Source organism: Brassica oleracea, chromosome C6 (genome assembly GCF_000695525.1).
Source record: "Brassica oleracea var. oleracea cultivar TO1000 chromosome C6, BOL, whole genome shotgun sequence".
Taxonomy (NCBI): domain Eukaryota; kingdom Viridiplantae; phylum Streptophyta; class Magnoliopsida; order Brassicales; family Brassicaceae; genus Brassica; species Brassica oleracea.
The window spans coordinates 634,540-659,794 of record NC_027753.1 but is presented as its reverse complement, the minus strand read 5'-3'; the positions used below and the strand labels follow the sequence as shown (position 1 = coordinate 659,794).

Here is a 25,255-nt window from a genome sequence, read left to right as displayed (position 1 = left end):
CAGGGGTTTGCCCTAGATTTTCTCTCCTTTCTCTTTACCACTGGCGCGTCCATATAAAAAGCCTATGCTATCATTTCTAATTCCTTATGCTAGTTTTACAAGAGACCTAGAAATATTTTGGATTTAGGAACTTGTAAGGGAGAAGGCTTCATCTCTCATTTTCACGAGAAGATCATCCTGAACCCTTGTCTTTCTATTTTATTTTATATGCGGCTAAGCTTGCTTAGGGTTTTAGGGGGTCAATCGCATGAGCTAGACGCAAATAAGTGATTTTAACTGTTCTTCATTCATATTGTTCTTACTGCTTGTATTGAATTGATTACTTAATGTTCGATCTCTAGTTTAATCACCTAGCTAACCGCTTAGGAGATAAATTGATATATATTGAATGAGCTTCATATCCCTAATCAGCGAGAGTAGATATTAGGGTATTAAGTGAACTAATCGGACCTGATCTCTAAGACTTGCTATCGCGTCTTGTTCTAAGTGAGAGCTTCGGACTCAAGACCGATCAGCAAAGGGAACAAGTCCGCGATAATGGATTGTTCTAGCCGAGTGATCCGAGTTCTAGACTGCACCTCATTGCACTTGAATAGTTGTTTGGTTCCGCATTGACACCCGATGAACAACCCTAAGCCGGCTTTCATTTAAATAGAATTTGGATCTCTAGGTATTCTAGTTACTTGCGTCACTATTGATTTTAAAACTCCACTTGTTTCTCAGCTTAATATTGAACTTATAAGAGTAAAGAGTAAACCGGTCCTCTAGATGTAATCTCAAATATTACGATTACCACTGTTAACTTGACAGTAGCAAAGATTCATTTTTAGTGTATCAAATTGCTATAAAAATTTATCATTCATGGCTTTTCAGAAATACCAGATTATCCACAGATAAAAATCCCTATTTAATGTTAGATTTTCTATATTATTTTTCTTCTGAAGAGATTATCCATATTTACGAAGATACTTGAGGCTGAGAAAATATCTAAACTACAAGGTGTATATGATAAGGCCTATTGTCTGTAAGGCTGGGAAACATTAGAAAATAGCATGATTAATAAATTCATTATCTGGTTCCCTACACCTAAGACAAATATTATCACATTCCATATGACAGACGTGTCAGGTTCTTTGTTACATTCATATGTCATGTTACTAACTGCCTTATAAGATGACACATCTTATCTGGTGCATTAAATTCCCAAGCAAAAAGCTTGAAGCTTAGAGATTAATGGATTCTTGATATACCTCGGTTTTAACTATGGTATAAGTCTATTTTTAGTCCTTAAGGTTTGAATCTGTTTTAAAGTATTTTGAAGTCTAGTATTGGAGCATTGTGGAAACTGTGAAGCCATTTGAAGTTTGAAGTAAAAAAAATATCTATCTATTGTTAGATATTATTATTTTTTTTTGTTGGAATAATAAGAAAATGAAAAATTTATTGGTAAATATTAAAAATATGTTGATGTAGCGTCCTATCTTTCTCTGGTTGCTGACATAGTGCAAAGAGTGGGTGCTGACATAGTGCAAAGAGAAGAGAGACATTTTTTTTGTTTTTATGCTATTACTGGTGTGTTATTTTTTATTAAAAAAAAATCAGTGGTGTTGAATTATTTGATTGAGTTGTAAGTAGCTCATGATTAAGAGAGAATGTGTGTAGTTTTGTGTATTTTTATATCTTGCTCTCTTTTTCAAACTGATTTTAAACATATCTTCATTATAGATTAATTCTTTAGTGTGGTTATTCATCCTTTCTTGTCAAATTTTTGATTTTGATGGACAAGAAAATTAAAAGTTTGTAGACACTCACATATTTTATTTTTTAGACCTCATTTGATGAGACATGAGGAAAAATCATAAATGGATTATCATAATTTAAGTTTTTATGAATTTCCACTCTGTATTTTAAATTTATATATTTTGTCAATTATATTTTAAGATTTCATATAAATTATTTTTCAGGGGAACGTCCTATTATAAATTTGGTTTAATTTAAAATTTACTACTGATTAAAATATATATTATTAAATACTATTTTAATATATTTGGTTTGGGTAAGAAGAAAATCATAAATTTAAATATTTTGTAAATATTAAACATGTGCTAACGTTCTTTTTTTTCGCTTGCTGATGTAAGATGAAGTTTTATTTAAGTATATACTAGATCTTGACCAGTGCGTTCGCACGGGTATTTTCTTTTGTAAACATTTAAAATTAAATATATATACATTATTGTATTAATTAAATTAGAAGAGACTAATTAATTAAATATAGCTGAGTTATTTTTATTATTCTAAAATTTAAACGATTTTGATTAATTTAATTTTCAATAAACCAATAAATTAATCTGATAATTTAATCTATTATATAGTTTTTTTATGGATTGCAAAATTGAATTTTTGATTTTGATTTAAATTAAATGAAGGATTGCATATCTTCTAAATTTATTAGGTAGCTAAATATTAGGCAATTTCGTAACAATTTTTATGAAAATTGCTATTTATAAGGTCAATGGCATTGGATAGTAATTATTGAGGAAAACTTAGGGTTAAGATTTATTTGTATTTCAGTTTTAATAGTTTAGATAAATTATATGTTATTTGACATGAATAAGAGGAGAAAATTAGCTGGTCAATTAATAAATTTGTATTATGTGGCCGAACGTGATTTTTATGAGTAAAATACGATTAACGGTTAGCATTCGAGCAGTTTTTAACCCAGTTCGGAAATATGCTAGGCGCTAGTCGGGCGGAAATTCCGGACCTAGTGAGTTACCAATAAATCTGAGATTAGGCGGGATATACACAGATACTAGTTGAATTGTTATTTTATTTTATTATAATATTTAAATTAAATATAAAATATAAATTTATTAGAATTTAATAGTTTTTTGTAAGTTATTATTGATTTTTTTTTTTAAATTTAATTTTTAGCATAAAATTAAAACACAAATTAATTTAGACTATTTTTGGATTTTTATTATATGTATGTGTATATATATATATTAACATATGCGTACGAGAGCAAAGAATTCCAGGTTTCCTAATGGCCAAGGCATATGCTCTTACTCTGAAAAACCTGGGTTCGACGCCTCCTATCTACATTTTAATTATTTCTCATTATTACTATCAAGATGGACAAAAGTCTCATATCGCTACATACGAAAGAGATGTCAAATCTCACTATATCTATCTATCTATATATATAAACGAGAATACTTTCTTCATATAGAGTGCCACGTCATCAATAAGGGGATGGCAAATGAGGACACATGTCAATCCATTTAACCTATCAAAGGCTAAAAGTTTATTCCTCCGTTTAGTCGCCGTCGTTTCTCTCTGCCTTCACCTCTTTGTCTTTTCCACTAATTCCGCCACTAACTTCAGCCATTATTGACGTCTTCAAAAAGTGACAAGATTGTCGATCTCTCTTCGACTCCCCCTCTGATTGTCGATCATTCTATATAATTATACACTGTGATCTGGTTCGAGGAACAAAATAAAGGCATCTTCTGGGTGAAAAGCAAGCTTGGATCCCTAAATTAATAGTGATTTGAAAAACAAAAACTCGGAATACAGCTTCATGGTTGAGCTGCCCACTAAGCGGATAGACCACAATAGTCGCCATCTCCGATTTAACAATGAAAAAGAACAACGGCTCCTTCAGGTTTGCGCCTTTTGAAACTGATTATTTCTTAATATGAATATTGGTGTAGTTTATGTGTGTTACCCTAGTGCTTTGTTGCTAAAAAATTTCCCGTAAGTACTAGAGTTATCTGTATTGTCCACATTTTAGCTGAGAAGCAGAAACAGAGACAACCACCGTTCTGCAAAAAAAAATCTCCGGTTGCCGGAAAAAAACAAACGGAATAACTAATCAGAGAGGCTTGCATCCGTCGGCTCAGAAGATACATTTCACAACGAACAGAGTTCAAGCAGAGGAGATGGCGAAGAGGACACACTTGCTTTACAGGCATGGACTCTTCATCTGTTGCGTTTAGTTCTAATGGTTACACTGCCTTGAATAGTTTAGCTCGAAGCTTGAACCGGTTGCATCCGGGTAAATTCATGTTAAGTCACAGATTAACTATTGTTATTAAGCAAATGTTTATGAATAGGTTATAGATTCAGGAATCTTAAGTTATAAGTACTACATTTAAAAAAAATTACATGTCTCTCTGTTTTTAGATTTGATCACTTTAGTTCTTGGGAATGATTTCAGAATCTAATTTTTACAATGATATTATAATAGTTTTGTTTCTCTTATTATTCTTATGACCAGGAAGTTGAGGTTAGGAATCAACAATGGTGGTCCGGTTTTGGTTTGTTAAGAGAGAAAGTAATACTTTTTGTAAGTACTATGTGAGACCGCATATAGGAAGATAAAAATAAGATCGGGGCCATGGCCCATGATTGAGTTATGTCTTGGAGTAATGTTTGTGTAGAGTTAGAAGAGAGCATCTTCATCAAGTGTGGTTTGTTTTATTAAACATTTGGTGGTTGAGACTGCATTCTTCAAGTCTTATCTTATTGCCCTTTTTCTTAATAACATATGCTTCTATAGTAACTGTTTCTATTTGTTGTCCCCGTAAATATTTGTGTTGTCATCATCATTGGTTTGTTGACTTTAATAGGGGTTTATAGCAACAACTAGGTTTTACCTTCAGTTCTCCTATTAATCGAATCAATATATGTTTATTTAGGATCAAGCCGAAATTTTTTATTTTTAACTTTCTAACTATCACTTAACGGTTAGTTCTTTACCTAAACCCATGATTCTTAACCAATGTATGGAACTACTATAACATTTATGTATGCATCTTCAGTCACAGTCGGACAGCAAACATGAAGCTGCCAACGCGTATGAAGCTTCTAAATGCTACAAGAAACTGAACCCAAATGGTATGTAGAGATAACTCGGGAATTTTTTCCTATCATATATAGCCAAAAGCCACTCTTTTGGAGTGAGAGTCTCAGTAATATGAGTGCCTACTGCTTGAGTTTTGATTCATTTTGTATATAGAAACTTTGTTTTGTCTCTTATTATTGTTTGTTTCTAATGATTCTAGATATGGGGTTATGTAGTGTGTTCAGAACGAGAACAAATTGAGGTATATGTAAGTTGCGTCTAAGATCATGTTTCACAGTGGTTTGACAAGACATGAACCCAGATCTCTACTCTCAGTCTTATTGAGCAGTATCCCTCAACATCATGAAGTGAACCAGGAACTCACAGTCTCAAGGAGCCAACATAACCAAACTGATAAGGATGAAAGAAGCCAATCATCATCAAGGTTTAACAATTACTCAGTCGAGACACTTAAAATCTCTTTCGTTTGATTATACAAGGTATGTTGCCAACCTGAGTTTTTTTTATCTTTTTGTAATGAGAAGTCTGGAAGAAGTTAACTTTAGGAAGGTCAACAAGTAGGGCCGCCAGAGGCTAAATGGATTACTAACACAGTTATGAAGCAACACAAAAGTAGATTCTGAAGCCGGTGCAAGCGGGAGATATTTTGCTGGCTGGAAAAAGCTTCATATTTCAATGCACGAATAGGGAATGTTAATAGATCGCCCCCGTCAAAGTATAATTGAGCTGGCGTTGTTGATGGAAGAGATGAGGAGGAGAAGTAGGCATCATAATATTAGAGATGATATTATGTAAGGTACCAAATGTATCAAGTTTTAGATTCTATGATAAAAAGATCTATCATCTTGGTATTAAAAAGTTTTATGACATGTACGAATGTATAACCCTCATGTTAATTTTATTTTCGGGAGAATATGTACAAACGTTTCATCTTAGCAATTTGTGTAGTATGAAATGCATCCCAAAAGACATATTGATGTCTATCCAAGCATGATTTCTGCAAGGGAAGTCATGTTAATGCTCTTCCAATATCTTCTGTTACTGCAGCATGCTTTGTTTGGTATAATAAGACCTGCAAAAAGTAAAACTAACGCTAAGTTTTGATATTGAAAAATCGGCAAACCCCATATCGAATAGATAGGTTGAGACCATTTTTACCATATCTAGAGGGCTTCGCAACCATATCTTGAGGGCTTCGCAACCATATCAAACAAAAGAAGAAAAAATGAAGGTGAATTTGAGTACAGGAAATAAAAAATTATGAAAAATTTGAGTAAAAGAAATTAAATTTAATAATCTATCTAATACAACCTAAGTACAAAAATCTTATCCGAAAGTAATCACATAAAAACAACAACAACCAAATGTACTCTAAAAATTAACAATATTATGGTTTAAAATTAAATCATAGTCAGTTTGGATGATATGGTTTACTCGATAGAAACTTTAATAAGTGTGTATATTGTTAAACAATCAATTTTAGATTGTTATACTACCTAACTAATTTTATAAAAATAAATAAATCGATTCACTTTATAGATTAACTACACCAATAAGTTCAAAAGAATGTATAAGAGAAAAGAAAAGTATCAACATGTTCAAAAACAAATGAATAAAAGGAGAAATAATCCATGAATTTATATATTGAATTTAAAATGTAATTTCAAGTAATTTTATTTCACTTAATTTTATAGTAAAGGTATAGAAAAATCAAAAAAATCTACCATAATTATATTAATGAAAAAGAAAAATTTCTTATTACTTTTTCAAACCTTTGAATCTTAATAAGAACAACAAAACAAATAGTGAAGATTAATAAGCATATAAAATATTTTTACAAATGTATTAAAATTTAAGATAATTTATTTGTATTTGCTTACCCGCTCGTAGGGCGGGTTTAACCCTAGTATAGAGTATAAATGTGTAGGAAATAGTGAAGTAATTGGGCTTTCGTGATTTCTGAAAGCCGAATAAATACTTTCATGATTTAAAATTTAGGTATATTTAATCCTTAACGGGGCCGACTAATTGGTTAAATTGGCCGAGTAATTGATTTCCAATTTTGTTGGCCGATCATGCTAAAATCGTTTCGTATTGCGATTATACAGACCAAAACAATAAATAGAATTTTGTTATTATTATTTTAAGCTAGAGTAATCAGGCCGTCTATACCTGCAATAAATCGAAACTAGGCAAATACCCCTTCACTGTTCGGTATACTGTTCAAAACTCAATATTCCGCCGTTGCCCCTACCAAGCTATAACCTATGATATCCTATAGGATATACTTGTGTCAGAACCTTTAACGATACCAGCACACATAAATGCTTACTCATCACTCTATACACTGGTTTATAAGGGATTCTGTTTATAACGCTATAGAAAGATAATAGTAGATATAACAAAATATTAAAAAAACAATCAAGAAATTGGTGTGAAAAAAAAACAATTTTTTTTTTAAATTATACAGAGGTATCCTGGTCCCACAGAAGTGATCCAGACTAGTCACGTATTACCACGTATCGGTCCTCTGTCCCTGGCGATGCCGAAATGTTAAATCCCCAGTGACAAGGATTCGATTCCAGGTGGCGGTACTCACAACTGTAAGCCATTTACCACTAGAGATAGAAGCCCCGTGAAAAGAAAATTATGTTAAGGAAAAAAAAAAAAAACAATTATTCTCTCTACTCTATGTAAGTCATCTCCCTTTCTCCCGCAAAACGGATTTACAGTGCCCTCAAGCACCATCTGTGAAATATTGTCTAACAATATTATTTTTTCCTTGTTGATGTCTGAATTACAGCTACCTGAGAAAATCTTCCTAAGGTAAAATCATTATCTTTAAGCTCAGATAGCACCTTAGAGAATCAATATCTCCTTCTAAACTCCACTTTGTATTGAATAAGCCTCTCTTAAATAGGGTACTTACATTGTGGGTGAAGACATCGAAACAATTTCCGAGGAAGCGTCCGACAGCCCCACTAATCCGCCGACTTTACATGCATATGTTTTGGGAGGCTGCTTCGAAGACAATGTGGTGAGTAACATTTTTAATAACATATATTATTTATTTTTATGTTGTAAGAAATATCTTAACGATTAACATTAAGCTTAGATGGCAGTATGGCACCTAAGGTAAAATCAGATGGAACCTCATATCTTTAGGCTATAGGTCATTAAAGCTTGGGTAATGTAGGTGGTTTTGTCACTAACAATAGAGTATTCTCCTTGATAACCCGCACCTAATGTAGTAGATTTTACAATTTCTTGTACAGCTAATACATTACTTTTTCTTGTGTTAATAACTTAACCTGTAACATCTAGCATAGTGAATTAACTTTTACGATAACAACTAACTTCAACGTGTATATATGTTAAGCAAACCCTTGCAATGATTAATTTAAGAACATCATACTAATTGATTATATGATCAATACGATTTGGCTTTTGAATCTTCGTAGGTTATGGATGCTCTTATGTCTACACCAGATGCGATCTTTTGATGATAATTGGCGACGCTGCCGCACCATCCCACCCTTGGTGAAGCCGATGATGGGTGACATGATTAGAATTGAACGAAGTCTATGTTGGTTTGTGGACTTACTGCTAACTATCTAATCCGAATGAGGAACGAGAATAAGTAGAAAGAAAAAGAAACCAAAGAGAAGAAGGAAAGAGACAATGTTCCGAAAACAACTGACTGTGTGTGTCTACTAATATAATGCTTTAAACAATTAGAATATATCAATCTTATTACGTGTTAATGTACTTAATTACTAAATTGGACAAACAAAATTTGAAGGTGTTTCCCCACTAATATCAAACAACATTTAACCTATCTCAAACACAATAATTACTAAAACTAAGTTACTACAAAACTCATTATTTCCATAATACTGAATTATATAAAGTAACATCTGAAAATGTATGCAACATCTAACATCAGTTCTAACACCAATGTTTTTAAAACCGGACCGACCCGATGGTTGGACCGGGTTCGACCGTGAACCGGTTATATAGCCGGGTTGGTCTAGTAATTGGTTCGACCATGAACCGGCCACATAGCCGGATTATATTTCAAAGTTATTAAACTAATAAAAACCACTAAAACTATCGAAAATCTATAAATCATCCATATAAACAAGAAACTAATTTATATTTATAATATTTTATGTTCAAAATTGATTTATATTTTAACTATGCATTATGTTTACTAATATTACTTTTATATTTACATACTAAAAAAATATTAAACCATATTATTGAATCAGGTTTGATCCGGTCGAACCATATTGAACCGTGATCCAAAATATTTTCGGTTTAATTTCCGGTCCGGTTTTAAAAACACTGTGTAACACCAAACACTATATGTAGCTCTCAATAATAACGTGAGATGATGGTACAACATATTTAAATTATGATGATATAATTAAATAAAATAGCATCTAACAAAATATGTCACATCTAACATCGAATGTAACACCTAATACCATTTACACCTAATACCATTTGTAGCTTCCATTAAAAATATAAAGGTACACACATTTAAATTGCTAAGATATAGTTACACAATTAACATCTAACTATTTTCTATAATAAATGTTGTAACATATAACACTATAGTACTATACCATATTGGACTTAACTTCTACACCATTAGGGCATCATTAACTCCGGTCTCTTAGCCGAAGTTTTTAACTCATGATTTGGCATTTTTTTATTTTATTTTATTTATTTTACACTTTTCGGCTAAGAGACGGGTTATTATATTTCTTATTTAAGAGACGGTTCTTAACTTTTCTTAGTTAAAATCTAAGAAAAGGTAAAAACCGTCTCTTGATCGAAGTTAAGAATCCTAGTTAAAAGACTGAGGTTAATCATGGTCTTAGCTTCGTAGGTGATTAAAGTTCGATTTTAATATATTTGATATGTACTTTAATACAAAAGGATGATGAGGCATACAACAGTTTTTGGTAGGATCTATATTTTTTTGTATTTTCAGCATAAGCAATGTTTAACATATTTGTTTCCTAAAGTCCATATAATGATAAGTACATAAACCTACGTGTACAACAATTCAAATGTGTGGTTTACAATACCTCTACCAGACCTACAAAATGAACAGAGACCTACAAAATCAAAAGGTTTCTCTCCCAGGCACTTTTTCCGAGGGGATCTTTAACCACTAGTTTCTTAGTTGCTCGGTGAAGTTGACATCTCTTTTTTGGCTAAAAGACACCTACTTCTGTACTTCCTTTTTCGAATTGTCGTCCCTTTGGAGAATTATTCCCGGGGTAAAAGCCGTTACTGGTCCTTGCACACCGGGTTCTTCCCCCGACCCTGTCGGAGGGACCGCCTTCTCCGGTCTTTTTTACCGGTGAAGTCCATGGAAGCGAGGTCCTTTGGTTCTTCTAGACTAGCCTAAGATTTGGAGCTCCAAAGTGAAAGTTTAAGGTCGCTGCTTCAGTTTCTCTCCCTCTTCACGGTGCAAGCTTTCCTGAATCTTCTCACCGTTTTTGATTTAAAGAGTTGAAGTTTTAGCGGTTCCTGTCTGACGTTACCCACGACTTTACTACAGTTTGTAGTTTACGTTTATTTACATCACGCAAGCTAGCTTGGCTTTGTCTAAGGATGCCTCACCGCTACTCAAGAACTGACAGAGGAAAAGCAAAATCTGATAGTTTTCCTCTGCGGAAACCACTAGTCCGGGTTCCAGACTCCGACGTTTCCGAACTCATAGACCGCAACAAACTTACCCTCATTGGGCGAGTTACAAACCCAGTTATCCAGAAGACAAGAGCGCTTGTGGACTTTTTCTTACAACACTGGCATGTTCTGGGCAGAGTTACGGGTAGGGACTTAGGTCCTTCGCTGTTCCAATTCAGCTTTGAGTCTGAACATGATCTACAGACTATACTCTCTAAGGCTCCTTTCCATTTCAAAAGATGGATGTTTATCCTCCAACGCTGGGAACCGGTTATCTCTGATACCTTCCCAGCTCACATTCCTTTTTGGATAACTGTACATGGTATTCCCCTCCATTATTGGAAGGATGAAACCATTGAAGCTATTGGGAAGGCTCTGGGAAATATTGAAGATCGCGATGTGAACAAAGCAAGACTGAGAGTCCTGATTAATGGGTTAGAGCCTCTCTTTATGAAGATGGACCTCCAACTCCCCTCCCGTGAAATCGTTGAAGTGGAACTGGAGTATGAGAAAATAGAGAATCATTGCTTCTATTGCAAGGCTCTTACTCATGAGGAAGGAAATTGTCTGCACCGTTCCTCATCTCGGTCCCAGGATGATGGAAAGAGACCTCTTGGTATTACTCAGCAAAATACTTTAGAGAGGATTGGAGAAGCAAGAAGACGCCAAGATGATAGGAAGACTGCTCGCCAATTCAACTCCTCTCACTATGGGGATGTACGTTGGACTAACACCAGAAATAATAACTGGAGAGCAGATACTGCACCATCTAAGGAAACAATATCTCTTGGAGGTATGGATAGGAGTTCCGGCTTTGAGGAGAATCAAAGACGTTTTGATGATAGGCGCCTTCAGAGGGAGTCGTCCCAAAGAGACCTCTCAGCAACATGGGTTCCGCGTGAGGGGAGAACGCTATCTACTAGAGTACACAACTCACAAGGGAGATCTCAGCCTATGGCTACACCCCCAAGAGAGAGACACAGATCCCTCCCTAGAGAGGCATCATCAAAATCAATCCACTCCCCTGCAACGCGGTCCCTGCCGGGTGTAGCAAGTGGTAACATGGCTACGCGCCTCTCGAGCCCAAGGGGAAGTCGAGTCTCTAGTGAAGAGAGACTCTCTGCTAAAAGTCGTCTATCTGTTCAGACACGTAGAACCAGTAATGTTGAAGCCATTGATCTTCCTCTGCACCACGATCAAGCTGATCAGAATGCCGAGGATTCTTTGCAACCACTAGCGCTTTACTCTATTACTCGCCCGTCGAGTTCAAATGTTTTTGAGTATGGTAGGTTGGGACCTTGTGAAAGATCACCAATCCGAACCCTCAGTGAAGACAGATTACATGTTTCCTTGAGAATTGGTCCCTTAAACGGTGATGGAACTGAGGAAAGCGATGATAGCGCTGGTTTACATCTTCACGATGTTGTTTCTGCGAAGGCAGCTGGTAAGCGTATTGCATCTACTTCTCTTGGAATGAAACGAGTTGCCAGGAGCCCAAACCAAGGTATTCCTTTGAAGAGAAGACGTACCACTAAAATCCATAGCTCACCTCGCCGGAAGCTGATGCTTGATGCTATTACAACTGGAGGAAGGAGAGGAAAAAAGACAATTGCAGCCAAATCAACAGCTGCGATTATTCCAGCGATGGTGAGGAAGGAGAAGGATTTTCATCCTCTCCAAAAACCTCTTCCTTAGCATGCGTAAGCTGGAACTGTCAGGGTATTGGGAGCACCTTGACAGTCCAGCGAATTCGGGAATTCCGCAAGCGAATTTCCCCAGCAGTTCTCTTTCTCATGGAGACGAAAAATCAGGATGAAGCTCTTCTAAAACACTTCAGGAAGTCGAATCTCACCAATCACTTCACTGTCCCGCCGGTGGGTTTGGCAGGAGGCCTTTCTCTGTCTTGGCGAGATGATATCAAGGTTAATATTTTATACTCTTCTCCCAATATTATTGATACTCGCATTGAAGCACAAGGAACGTTTAGTTTCGTCTCCTTCATCTATGGCGCTCCAAACCCAGCGGATCGACCAGCCTTTTGGAGTAAACTCACGGAGATGGGAGTAGATAGAGAGGAGGCTTGGTTACTAACATGAGACTTTAATGACCTCCTTGATAATTCCGAGAAAGTTGGTGGTCCTGTCCGATGGGAAGGATCCTTCTTATCCTTTAGAAGCTTTGTTTCCCAGATGGGCCTTTGGGATCTCCAGCACTCGGGAAATCATCTATCTTGGAGAGGAACGCGATATAACCATTTTATCCAGTCAAGGCTTGATCGGGCCATGGCAAATTGTTCCTGGTTTGAGCGTTTCCCGGCAGGTCGATGCGAGTATTTACGTTTTGAAGGCTCGGATCATCGGCCCATAGTGGTCCTTTTTGATGTGGCTAGGAAAGTGAAGAAAGGACTGTTCAGGTTTGATGGTCGTTTAAAAGATAAGCCAGAGATCAGGGAGCTGGTCAAGGAACAATGGCAGCAAGACCCTCTGGAGTCAGTTTTTAAAAAGCTCGGTAACATTAGACACAATATCATCCGCTGGACACGGGAGCAGAATATTAACAGCAACCTGAAGATTCAGTCGACACAACAAGACCTGGAACAGGCGTTGTCTAGTTCTATCCCAGACGCTGCCCTCATTAGTGCTCTCACGGCGGAACTAGAGAATGCCTACAAGGAAGAGGAGAGCTATTGGCGCCAACGAAGCCGGATCTTATGGCTTCAGTGCGGGGATCGCAACACTAGTTATTTTCATGCTGCAACTCGGGGCAGAAGAGCTATCAATAACTTCTCAGTCATGGAAAATCTCGAAGGCAAGGCGTTTTTCAAGGAGGAAGAGATAGTGCGTTGTGTCTCAGAGTACTATTCACGCATCTTCACCGAAAAAATGTCTGACTCCTCTCTTGTGGTTCATGAAGGAATTTCCCCTCTAGTTACCACGGAGATGAATGATACATTAGTTTCTCCCCCCACCGCTCTGGAGATAAAGGAAGCTTTGTTTTCGATCCATCCCGAAAAGGCTCCGGGGCCTGACGGTTTCTCGGCTAACTTCTACCAAACCTTTTGGGATATACTAGGAACCGAAGTCATTGAGGACATCAAACATTTCTTCACAACCGGTGTGCTGGACCCTAGACAGAACGAGACGCATGTTCGTCTTATAGCCAAGGTTACGGGACAAAGAAAGGTGGCGGATTACCGTCCGATTGCGCTCTGCTCCACCTACTATAAGATCATCGCAAAGCTCTTAACCAGGAGACTTCAACCCTTGCTCCCAGAGTTGATTGCCGAGCACCAATCAGCATTTGTTAAGGGACGGGCGATCTCGGATAATGTTCTAATAACTCATGAGATACTGCATTATCTCCAACACTCTAAGGCTAAAGTTCGATGTAGCATGGCGATCAAAACCGATATGAGCAAGGCTTATGACCGGATCGAATGGGGCTTTCTGCGCAATGTTCTTATCCGCTTTGGCTTTCATGAGACATGGGTCTCGTGGATCATGACTTGCGTTACCTCTGTTTCGTATTCTTATCTGATCAACGGAGCCGCGCAAGGGAAAGTTATCCCGTCTAGAGGGATTAGACAAGGCGATCCTCTCTCCCCTTACCTCTTCATCTTATGTACGGAGGTTTTATCGGGCCTATGCAAAAAAGCACAGTTACAAGGAGATGTGGTGGGCGTTAAGGTGGCCCGAAACTGTCCTGCTATTAACCATTTACTATTCGCAGACGACACTATGTTCTTTAGTAGTACGGACCCGAGGAGTTGTGCTTCCCTCATTGCTATTCTAAAGAAATATGAGGAGGCCTCGGGACAGGTTATAAATTTGGATAAATCAGCGATCACGTTCTCGTCAAAGACCCCGGGAGAAGCGAGACGCAGAGTTCGAGAGCAGCTACAGATTCTAAATGAGGGAGGTATCGGAAAGTATTTGGGACTGCCGGAGCATTTTGGCCGGAAGAAACGCGACATTTTTGCCTCCTTGGTGGACCGTATTCGACAAAGATCCCATAGCTGGACGTCAAGGTTCCTGTCGGGTGCTGGCAAATTAATCCTTTTGAAGACTGTCTTAACAGCTATGCCTACTTACTCAATGTCTTGCTTCAAACTGCCGTTGTCTTTATGCAAACAGATTCAATCTGTACTGACACGGTTCTGGTGGGATGTCTCCCCGGATGTTAGGAAGATGTGTTGGGTCTCGTGGCGAAAACTGACCAAACCTAAGGGGGCAGGAGGCTTGGGTTTTAGAGAAATTGTTCAGTTCAATGATGCCTTGTTGGCAAAACTCTCTTGGAGAGTGCTGCAAAACCCGAACTCGTTGCTATCTAGAACTTTGCTGGGGAAGTATTGTATTCATGATACCTTCCTGGAAGTTCAAGCCCCTTCCTCGGTTTCCCATGGATGGAGAGGGATTCTAGTTGGTCGAGATTTATTAACAAAAGGGTTAGGATGGGCTTTGGGGTCAGGAAGGAGTGTTCCGGTGTGGAGGGAACCCTGGCTCTCAACTGATGAGCCTCTGGCTATTATAGGTCCTCCAACTTTTGCTACCAGGAATTGGTGTGTGGACAGCTTGATACTTCCTGGAACTAATGAGTGGAATTTTGCTGAGATTCGAAGAGTAGTCCCTCATTACGAGAAGCTCATTCGGGTGTTGATCCCTAGTGCTTTGGCTGCTCCAGATGAAAGAGTTTGGCTTCATAATGCCTCAGGAGTTTACACTACCAAATCTGGTTACGCCATTGCCAAGCTCTTCAATGGAACGCCAGCTGATCTTGCCTTTAACTGGAAGAAATGTGTATGGCAAGTGGACACATCCCCAAAGATTAGACATTTGCTGTGGAAAGCTAACAATGGAGCGCTGCCGGTTGGATCTGTCTTGGAAAACAGAGGACTGGCGGCGAATATTCGGTGTAAACGGTGTGATGAGATCGAAACAGAGCTCCATGTGCTCTTCACCTGCCCTTATGCGGTTAAAGTCTGGGAACTGGCCCCTTGCGTGTTCAAGCCTACTAGTGACAACACTGATACGATCGCACTCCTCCTTCAACACTGTAGGAAGATGATCTCGCTCCCACCTACTGGTCTAGGATCCACCCCCCTTTATCCTTGGATCCTTTGGGTGCTTTGGACTAATAGGAATAGGAATGTGTTTGAGAACAGAGTGTTTTCAGAGGAGGAATCAATCCTCAAAGCTATACAGGATGCTCGAGCCTGGAAGGCGGCTCAAACAATTGTTAAAAAGCCTTCCTTACCACAGTGTGTGGTCCAGCTACCTTGTGCTCATGTATCTAACTCCTATACTTGGTCTGTGTTTTCTGATGCAGCTTGGGAGTCGACCTCTGGTAACTGCGGTATGGGTTGGCTACTTTGTGATGCGAGCAACTCCACTATCGACAGCTCCTCCTCTCACCGGCGCTTTGTTCCTTCGGCTCTGGTGGCTGAAGCTTTGGCGGTTAAAGCTGCACTGTCAGCTGCAGTTTCTTCTCATGTCAGTTGCATCAATGTATTCTCTGATTCCAAGAATCTCATTTCGCTTTTGAAGTCTCAAGGGCAGGATGTGGTTCTGAAAGGTTTGCTCCATGACATTGTTATGTTAGCTAAATCTTTCAATTCTATCTCCTTTTGTTATCTCCCGCGTTTAGCAAATGTTTTTTGCTGATTCCCTTGCGAAAGCAGGCCTGTACTCGCTGTCTTCAGCCGCTACCTTTGTCGATTAATTATTATCTAATGCATTCTGGTTTGACAAAAAAAAAAAAAAATGAACAGAGACCTATGCTATTGAAGGGGATATGTATATTTACCAATCGATCATCTCTGTTCTGACGTGTACACAAGGCAAGGGCAATTTAGGAAGCTCAGTTAAAATTGCTACAGAGAAATAAAGGTTTTGAGCGTGTGTGGGTAGATATTTAATATTGGATGGTTTCGTGTTTATTAGCCTAATTCTCTCTTTAAACTATATATATAGAAACAAATTATTATATAGTTTAATGTATCAAAATATGATTTTTACAATATGTTTAAGATGAGCGAGAACAAACTCTTAGACCATCTGCAACCGTGGATTCGGTAAAGAATCCTTTAAAAATTTATTTTTTTTATTTTTTTTTATTATTATTTATTTTTCAACAAAAAAAAAAAAAAGATAACCAATGGCAAATCGCCACTTAACAGCGGGATCCGCAAACAGTGATAATATTTCTCACGGATTGATCCTTGTATAAGAATAAGAAAAGGCTAATCCTTAATATAGTGTGGAACCCATCAAATTTTTAATAATTTTTTACCTAGGTTTTGGAGCTAAGAGGTTTCATTGCAGATGCCCTAAAGCCCGCTTGGATTGGACAAATGCGTAGAAGAGTTTTGTCAGAAATTTTGTTTTTGCCAAAATAGAACAAAAAAACACAATTTTTATTCCCTGTATAAACTCAACCTTAATTTGTCTCTATGGTATAATAAAGGTTTTATAAAAATGAGTGTATCTTCTATCATATTTGTTTTTAATTTTAAACTATTAAAATAAATTAAAAAATCACATAAACCATATAATACAATTTATTTTTTCATGTATATTTTATATTTTGAATTTTTTTTAAAGATTATAAATGACTAAACTGTTAAAATTCTCACACTGAAATTTTATGATTCATAGTTTAAAATTTTTGTTATGACAAGGTACAAATGATTACAAAATCATATAAGTAGAAAGTCCATTTAATAAGAATTAAGAATAAGATATATATATATATCATTTTTAATTAAACTATATAGCATATAAAAATACATAAATATCTTAGTTTCGAAATTTACTTTGAATTTTTTTTTTGACAAAATCTTTGAAAATTAAAAAATTACTAAAAATATTAATTTCACAATGAAAATTTTGTTATCAGTAATTTAAAGTTTTTGTTATAAAAGATAAAATTGATCAAAAAACCATATGAGTTGAAAACATCATTTAAAGATATTGCGTCGCTCCAAATGCCTGCTTCGTATCTTCGTATTGCGTGCGGGTTACGGACCTCGCTCCATCTTGGTCGCTCTGACTCTCGAAAGTCGTCGACGAGGTGTTAGTTCAGAGCGGGTGCCTAACCCCGCTGCAGGATGTCGCGATGCCTTTGTTTCGTCTGGAGCGGGTGTCGTAGGTCGCTCCCGTTACCCGCTCTGGTGCTCTACTCGCTCAAACAACAATTTCCACTCCCTTTTTTATCCCAAATGCTTCCAAGTACTTCCAAAAACTCCAATGGACACTCCAACACCTGATAAAAACTTATGCAATGCAAAAAGGAAACTAAAATGCATAATCCCTAATCTAAATGACCAAAACATGCAAGAATGAAGAGTTAAAACAATGCAAATGTGCAAGATATCGATATCTCACCAAATGCATATTGTTCTCACTGGTCAAGTGTCCCTCAAATCCCAAGTTAATTTAAGTTCTCACTGCATAATTTGACGTGTCTCACTGGAAGATAAATATAAATTTTCGAGAGTAGTTTTTTCATTTTGTCTCCTAAAATCACATATTTGGTGACAAAGTTTCAAATCACATACTTGGTGAGAATGATTTAAATGCTCTTATCGATGATGATATATGAGAAGTTTGATTTCTCACAAAATTGGTTATTGTCTTTAAGTGAACGAAGTTTTGAATTTGCTTTCATGCTTTCTTTCATGCTCTATAGCGAAATTACAAATCGATTTGTGATGGTGACGAAGTTTGAATTAATATTATGATTATCTTACGACCATGCTGCATATTGATAGTTTCAAGAGTATGGCATTATTTTCTTAATCGATCGTTAATATAGTTTGAACTCGGACTGTTTTTATGTTAAAGTTATTTAATTTTCCTAGAGAATAAATTATTAGTATATAGTTTGTCCAAAATCATTGTAAAATTGCCACATAAACAATAAGAAGAGGTTAAGTGTTGACACCTCAACAAGTTCATTTTGTAATTAAAACAAAATTAAGATTACAACTTTTAAAAAAAAATGGTCAAATAATATATAGGAAATATTTCTTTTTCTACTAACGTCCTTATTAATAAGTAATCAATGGCTAACTACGTATTTTCAAAAATAGATTTGATTATTCACTATATAAAGTGAACACATTTATATTGAATATGATTGCTTTCATCTTATTCTCAAATAGAAAAAGCCAAAATATTGTAATAGAACAAAAAGAGGATAATAGTTTTAATCAAGTTGTTTTGGTCTAGTGGTATAGGAGCTCCAGCTGGAGTGTCCGCTCCTGGGTTCGAACCTTGACCACTGCGAAATTTACATGTGGGCTGCAGCATCCGAGACCGAAGACCGTTACACGGTGAGCTACATGGTGACGCCCTGGCAGCGTCCATGCTCACTTCGGTCTCTAGTCTGGACCATTTCGGTGGGACCAAGATACTTGGTTAGTAAAAAAAAAAAAAAAAAAAAAAGTTGTAACAAAATGATTATACAAAAGATTCCAGACTTTGCGTTTTCTTGTTTGTGAGGGGCGAAGGCTTCAAGCAACTTCTACTCAAGCCATCATCACCTTTAACCTTGGCGCTAGAACGCCTCCTGAAACTGATGACGTGTATGAGTCGGCCAATCCGTTTGCTCCACGTCAACAGAGGCCGTTGCATTAGCCGAAGAATAATCTCCTTCTTCGTGATATGTTGATATTGATGATCACATGAAGCCGTGGAATGTTCAAGCTGGTAACTTTCTTTTTCCTTTTCCCATGAAGTTGTTCCGTTGTTTTCGAAATTAATCGAAATGAATGAATCTATAGACATTTGAACAAATTAGTTAAGCCACCTTGTAAGACTTGATCAATAATCTAAAATATTTGGTTGAAAAAAAACTATTTATAAATTTTATATTACCAGTATCTAACCCATGGACGGATAATTTTAACATTCTATGTAAAGCAGTTAACACTCTAACAAGGACTTTTTTTTTATTTTTTAGTCTGTTTATACATACAGAATACTTTCAAAATAAATGAAGATATGATGTGAATAAAAGTTTAAAATGATAAATTTAGAAAAGCCATGTTTTGATAAATTTGCTTTAGATATTAAAAACGAATGGATCGGCCCTGTATATGAGTTAATGTTAAATAAATGGAACAACAAGTTTATTATATGTCAATTCTCAAAAAGTATATTACATTTTACCTTCTGGACTGATGATGGAGTTGGCTCGATGATCAGAATTGTGGTGTCGCAGTTGGAAGGAGCCAAGGAACGAGAAGAGTCTGATGTTTTTCTTCTTGGAAGATTTTTGGGAATTTATTTTCGGTTCTTGGATGGTATGGTAGGAAGGAGAAGGAGATGGAGCGTGTCTTCTCTGTAAATAAGCCAAGACTAGCAGCCTCTCGTTGAGACAGATAGGACACACACCTTCAACAAAATCTATTGGATGGATGTTACAAGAAGATGTTGAGCTTTGGTTCTGTCCTTTCATGACTTATCAACGAGAGAGGGAAAGAGGGAGAGAAAGAGAGAGCAGTCGATGAGTGTGTTTGTTCAGAAACTTGGTCCTGCATCTGCTTAAGATGTTGAGAAGCACAATGTGAGTGTGGTGTCTGGATATATAGTTTAATGGGCTGTCACTGTATATCAGTGGAACGATTTAGAAATATTAGATAATAATCTGATATTTAAATTGATTGATTCGAAATATTGACATGATTGGTAATCATTACTATAGCTATTACTTATTAGGAAAGTAATAAAGAAAAACCTGTATGTGTCGTTAAATATTCTTCAAGTATATCTGGACTTCCATGTATGACAAACCCGTATGAATTTAGCTTTAAATAATTGAGAAGTGCGAACTAAACGTGTAGATGCTAACGGCGGATTTTGGCGGATTTTGATGAATAGTTAGATATATTTTTGGTTGATTTAAAATCAGAAAATTGATAAAATCATTGAAAATATATTTTATTAAAAATAACAAAAATAGTAAATGGTATAATATATCGGTAGTGTAGATAATAAATACATGTGATCAATATCTATGAATTTGATTGTTCTATATATTTTTTTTTCCATCTATTATTATTATTATTTTTGATGGGTCAAAATAATGACCCCTACAAAACATAAAAGCCCGATGGACAGACTAAAGAAACCATATGGGTCAAAAGCCCAAAAACATTAACCTGAACCCGGCGCCCCAAAAATCCGACGCCATAAACCCAACACCCCAAGCCCACTAGGCTTTACCCCATGCACGTGTCGACTAGATAACAGGACCAAAACACGTGTTGGACTCCTCACCGATGAGGAACACGTGTTTTACGACATCTCCACCTTCACCGCTTCGAGATTCGTCGCCGGAGTCACCGGCGTTCACCGTAGAATCACCGGAAAAAAACCCCGCGCCACGAACCCAACGACCCAGTCGAAATCTCCTCCATCTCCCAGAGAATCAAGGCGCGACCAAACTCCGCCCTCAAACACACCAAACCCTTAACTAGGCCGATCAACTAGAGCACCCTCGTAGAAGTTCAAACCATAGATCTACGCTTCCAGAAAAACAATCATCTACGATCGATCCAAGAACAACCAACATGGAGTCTCAAATCGAGAGTCGATTGAGCAAAGAGAGAACAAAAGCATAGATTGGAAACCGGGAAAAGCCGGCGAAAACGGTGCTGTCAGAGCCACCGCTTCCCGGAAGCGAAAGCCGACGAATCCGGTGCTGGCGGAGCCACCGATCCTCGGAACCCAAAGCGGACGACGACGGTGTAGAGAAATCACCACCTCCCAGAAATCAACCCGATAGAAACAAAGTTAGAATAACTTCGGCTGAGGTTCATCTCATCCTTCCTCTGTGTCGGATCGAGAAGAGAGGACAGAGCTGAAGGAGAGAGACTTCGCAAGTTTACGTAATAAATTGATTGTTCTATATATTCGGGTATGATTCGTGATATTTTTATTTATATAATGAAAAAATAATTGTTGATTACATGAAATATTAGCCATCACATGACTAACCATGATGACTAAACTAATGTATATCTAGTTACACGAATTATATGTTATGCATGACAACATCCCTCAACTTAATGATGTTATGTAGTTAAAATTACGAATTTAATTTTGCTCATCCAAAAACTGACGTAGATGTCTGAGACCGTTTAAATATCTCGTTTATCAATTAAAATATAACTGACATGGCCGTAATTTAACTAAATGCGTAATAATATTTTAACTAAATGCGTAATGATATGTTAACTAAATGCGCAATGATATTTTAATTTAACTAAATGCGTAATGATATTTTAATTTAACTAAATGCGTAATTTAACTAAATGCGTAATGATATTTTAACCCACGTTTTAAATGCGTAATAATATTTTTAACAAAATCTAATTCACAAAATCAATGTGTTTTAATATTTTCTAATAAGTAGTGTTTTAACACTTTTATTTTAGTGTATTTCAAAAATATATAATAATATTATTTTATTTATATTAAATATGAAATTTATATAAGATATTAGGGGTGGGCCGGATCCGGATATCTGTGAAATATTATATATTTATATGTATAAAATATTAAAATTAAAATATAACATGATAAAACTAATTTTTATGTATAAATATCAATATATCAAATATCATTATTAATAAAATTTAAAATTTAAAAACTTATAAAAATATGGATCCGGATATCCAGACCTAAAAATCATGATATATAGATCCGGATTTGGTCTTGAAAAATCCAAGATTTTATTATCCGGATCCGGATTCGGACCCCCCGAATATCCTATTTTTAGAGCGGATCTAGAGCAGATCTCAGATCGAATCCGGATCTCTGATAATAATTCCAGGCCTATAAGATATTATGTAATTTCTTTTAAATTATTTTAATCTGTGTTCTTATGAGATTTTAATAAATGTTTTGTAATTTGTTTGATTAATTGTGTGATATATACTTATTTGATATATTTTTAAATAGATGCAATATTTTTTTGAAAATATATATAAAATAATTCATTACTTTAATTAATTTTATACTAAACAAATAAAATGTTAGAGTCAGTAAATTAACATGAAATAATTTTTATAATAAAATTGATCAAATAAGTATATATCACAGAATTAATCAAACGAAGTACATAAATTTTACTAAGAGTTAATAATAAAACAGATTAAAATAATTAAAAACCAAAATTAAATAATATCTTATATAACTTTCAATTACCGCCAGGTACAACATATTTTAATTGATAAAAACGGGAGATTTAAAGGTTTCTGACATCCACATCAATTTTTGGATATATGAAATTAAACTCGTGATGTTAACTACATAACATCATTAAGTTGAGGGATGTTGTCATGCATAATACATACTTCGTGTAGCAAGGTATACATTAGTTTAGTTTGCATAGTTAGCCATGTGATGGCCAACACTTCATGTAGTCAGCAATTATTTTTCCTTAAATAATAAAATAAGATTTGGTATTAGAAAAATAGTTACATATACACAAGTGATTATATTACAATATTATTAACTAAGCATATGTCTTATTTTTAACTGATGATTTTTTATTTTATAATCATGTGTTAGTCACGGTTTATTTCGTGACTAAAATAACCACAAAATGTTTCATGGAAAACTTGGTTTAGTCACGAATTCTTTTTGCCAAAAGCATGGATATTTACTACAAGTTTGTGACTGTTAAAAAATTATACGAACGTAGAGCCACATTTTTCTTGGCTAAAAATTTTGTATTACCACGAAATTTGACTATAAATTTGCTTTATAGTCACGAAAAACGTGCCATAGGCCTTTTTTTACTTGTGATATAAGTTTGGAATATCAGCGATGAATTTTTAGAAGAAATAATTTAAGGAAAGTCAAATTATTTGAATGCAATAAGTGTATGTTGTATCTTACTGGCCCTAAAAGTCCTATAACTAATACGTGCATATATATAAAACATGTTGGATCCAAAAAAAAAAAACATTATGACCCGTTCTTAGAAGTGTAGAAATATTTTTTTTAACAAAATCTAATTTACAATATCAATAAATTTTAATGTTTTTAATAAGTAATGTTTTAAAATTTTTATTTTAATATATTTGAAAACTATATAATTATATATTATTTTATCTTTCTATTATTAAAATATTACATAACTTTTTATCAATTATTTGAATCTGTTTAATTACTAAATTTTAATAAAATATCTGTAATTTGTTTGATTAAATTTTTGATATATACTTATTTGATAATTTTAAATTCAAACTTATCTGATGTTAATTTACTGATTCTAACATTTTATTTGTATAAAACACTTTGATGTTAATTTGTTTTTCATCAAACAGTTATTGTATTACTCAAACTTGAGGTGGTACGGAGAATCAGACCGGAATAGAACAACAAAAGTAGTATAAGTCCCTATGAAAGGATTTTGCAATCTTAGCTAGTGAATCAGACGATACATTTTCAAAACGAGTAATAAAAACAATAGAGAACTGTGTGAATATGTTCTTCAACTTTATAAACTCATTCAGTTCAGTGAAAAAGTTAGGTCATGCTCTAGGGTCTTAAATCATCAAGACTAGATCCTTACACTCGGTGCTAAAATATTGACACTTCAATAGGGTTAGCATGCACTCCATTGTCCATGATAGAGCCTCGAGCTCCGAATGAAGTGGTGAGATTCTTCGCCGTTGGTTCCTTTCTCCCAATAACTGAGTTACTCCTCTTTAGTTTATCCATGTCCACCCAGAGCCACTAAAGAGTGATTCATGTGTCTACGATCTATCTATCATGCATCTCTCATAGATTGTCACTTGTTCAGAAACTTGTGTTTCCACTGGTTCTTCATGCTTATCATTAGTTTCAAACCAAGCATGACATTCTGACTCAGCCTGACAGACATGGGTTCATGTCTATCCCTCTGAATAATTTATCATTTTCCGCTTTCTAAATGTGTCAAATAATCCAAGGGTATGGATCTCTATCCAACTCAAGATCTTCAATATCATTCGTTCGCCAAAATAGATTGTCCATATTTGCGTAATGGCTTACACTGGGAAACAACACTGGTGGAATTGGGGCTGCTGCATGCACTACAAGAAAACACAACTATAGCGACAAAATTTAACGAGGAAAATTAATCCTCGTAAATTTACGTCGATTTTACGAGAATCTTACGAGGATCTTACGAGGAAATTTAAAAGCAACGTTAATTCATCGTAAAATAACAAAGAAACGATTTCGTCGTAAAAACGACGTAACATAACGTTGTTTTTACGAGGAAAGATGGTTTCCTCGTAAGTTCGGCGTAAAAGTAGCGACTACTTTACGAGGAAATATTTTACGTTTACTTAACGAGAAAATTGCGAGTCCACCAACTTTGTAGTTGTAACACGTTTTTTTCGGCTAACTAACTAAATTTCGTCGTAAATTCGTAGTAAAATTTCAACATTCAAAAATTTCCTATAAATATGGACGTTTGAACATCACTTTAAACACACCAACAAGAAAAAAAATAAAAACGTGAAAGAAAAAAAAATGTCGGGCTCCGGAAATATTTTTGAATTGCGGAGATGGATGTATGTGCACAGAGATGCTAACGGGAGAGTGACGAAAGAATACCTCGAAGGGCTGGAGACATTTATGCATCAAGCAGATTCCACACCGCTCGCCCAAGAAAGCG

The 25,255-nt window shown here is 35.7% G+C and overlaps 1 protein-coding gene and 1 long non-coding RNA gene across 4 annotated transcripts; one reads left to right on the top strand and one right to left on the bottom strand.

The window, feature by feature from the left end:
• Window positions 1-3,279: 3,279 nt before the first annotated feature.
• On the top strand, window positions 3,280-5,790 carry LOC106299357. Of its 3 annotated transcripts, XR_001261758.1 has the most exons (4): window positions 3,280-3,667; window positions 3,797-4,902; window positions 5,070-5,294; window positions 5,395-5,775. It is a non-coding gene; the product is annotated as an uncharacterized LOC106299357 (long non-coding RNA). The 3 variants fall into 3 exon arrangements; XR_001261759.1 differs by having other exon boundaries at window positions 3,281-4,902; window positions 5,070-5,349; window positions 5,432-5,790; XR_001261757.1 differs by having other exon boundaries at window positions 3,285-4,902.
• A 12,940-nt stretch (window positions 5,791-18,730) lies between these two features.
• On the bottom strand, window positions 18,731-20,358 carry LOC106299396. The gene is made up of 4 exons (XM_013735491.1): window positions 20,315-20,358; window positions 19,747-20,183; window positions 19,022-19,352; window positions 18,731-18,779 (listed from the first exon to the last, which is right to left on the bottom strand). Exons 2-3 carry the CDS (start codon window positions 20,033-20,035, stop codon window positions 19,036-19,038), a joined length of 606 nt encoding a protein of 201 aa, XP_013590945.1. The 5' UTR covers window positions 20,036-20,183; window positions 20,315-20,358; the 3' UTR covers window positions 18,731-18,779; window positions 19,022-19,035.
• Between the last annotated feature and the right edge of the window lie 4,897 nt (window positions 20,359-25,255).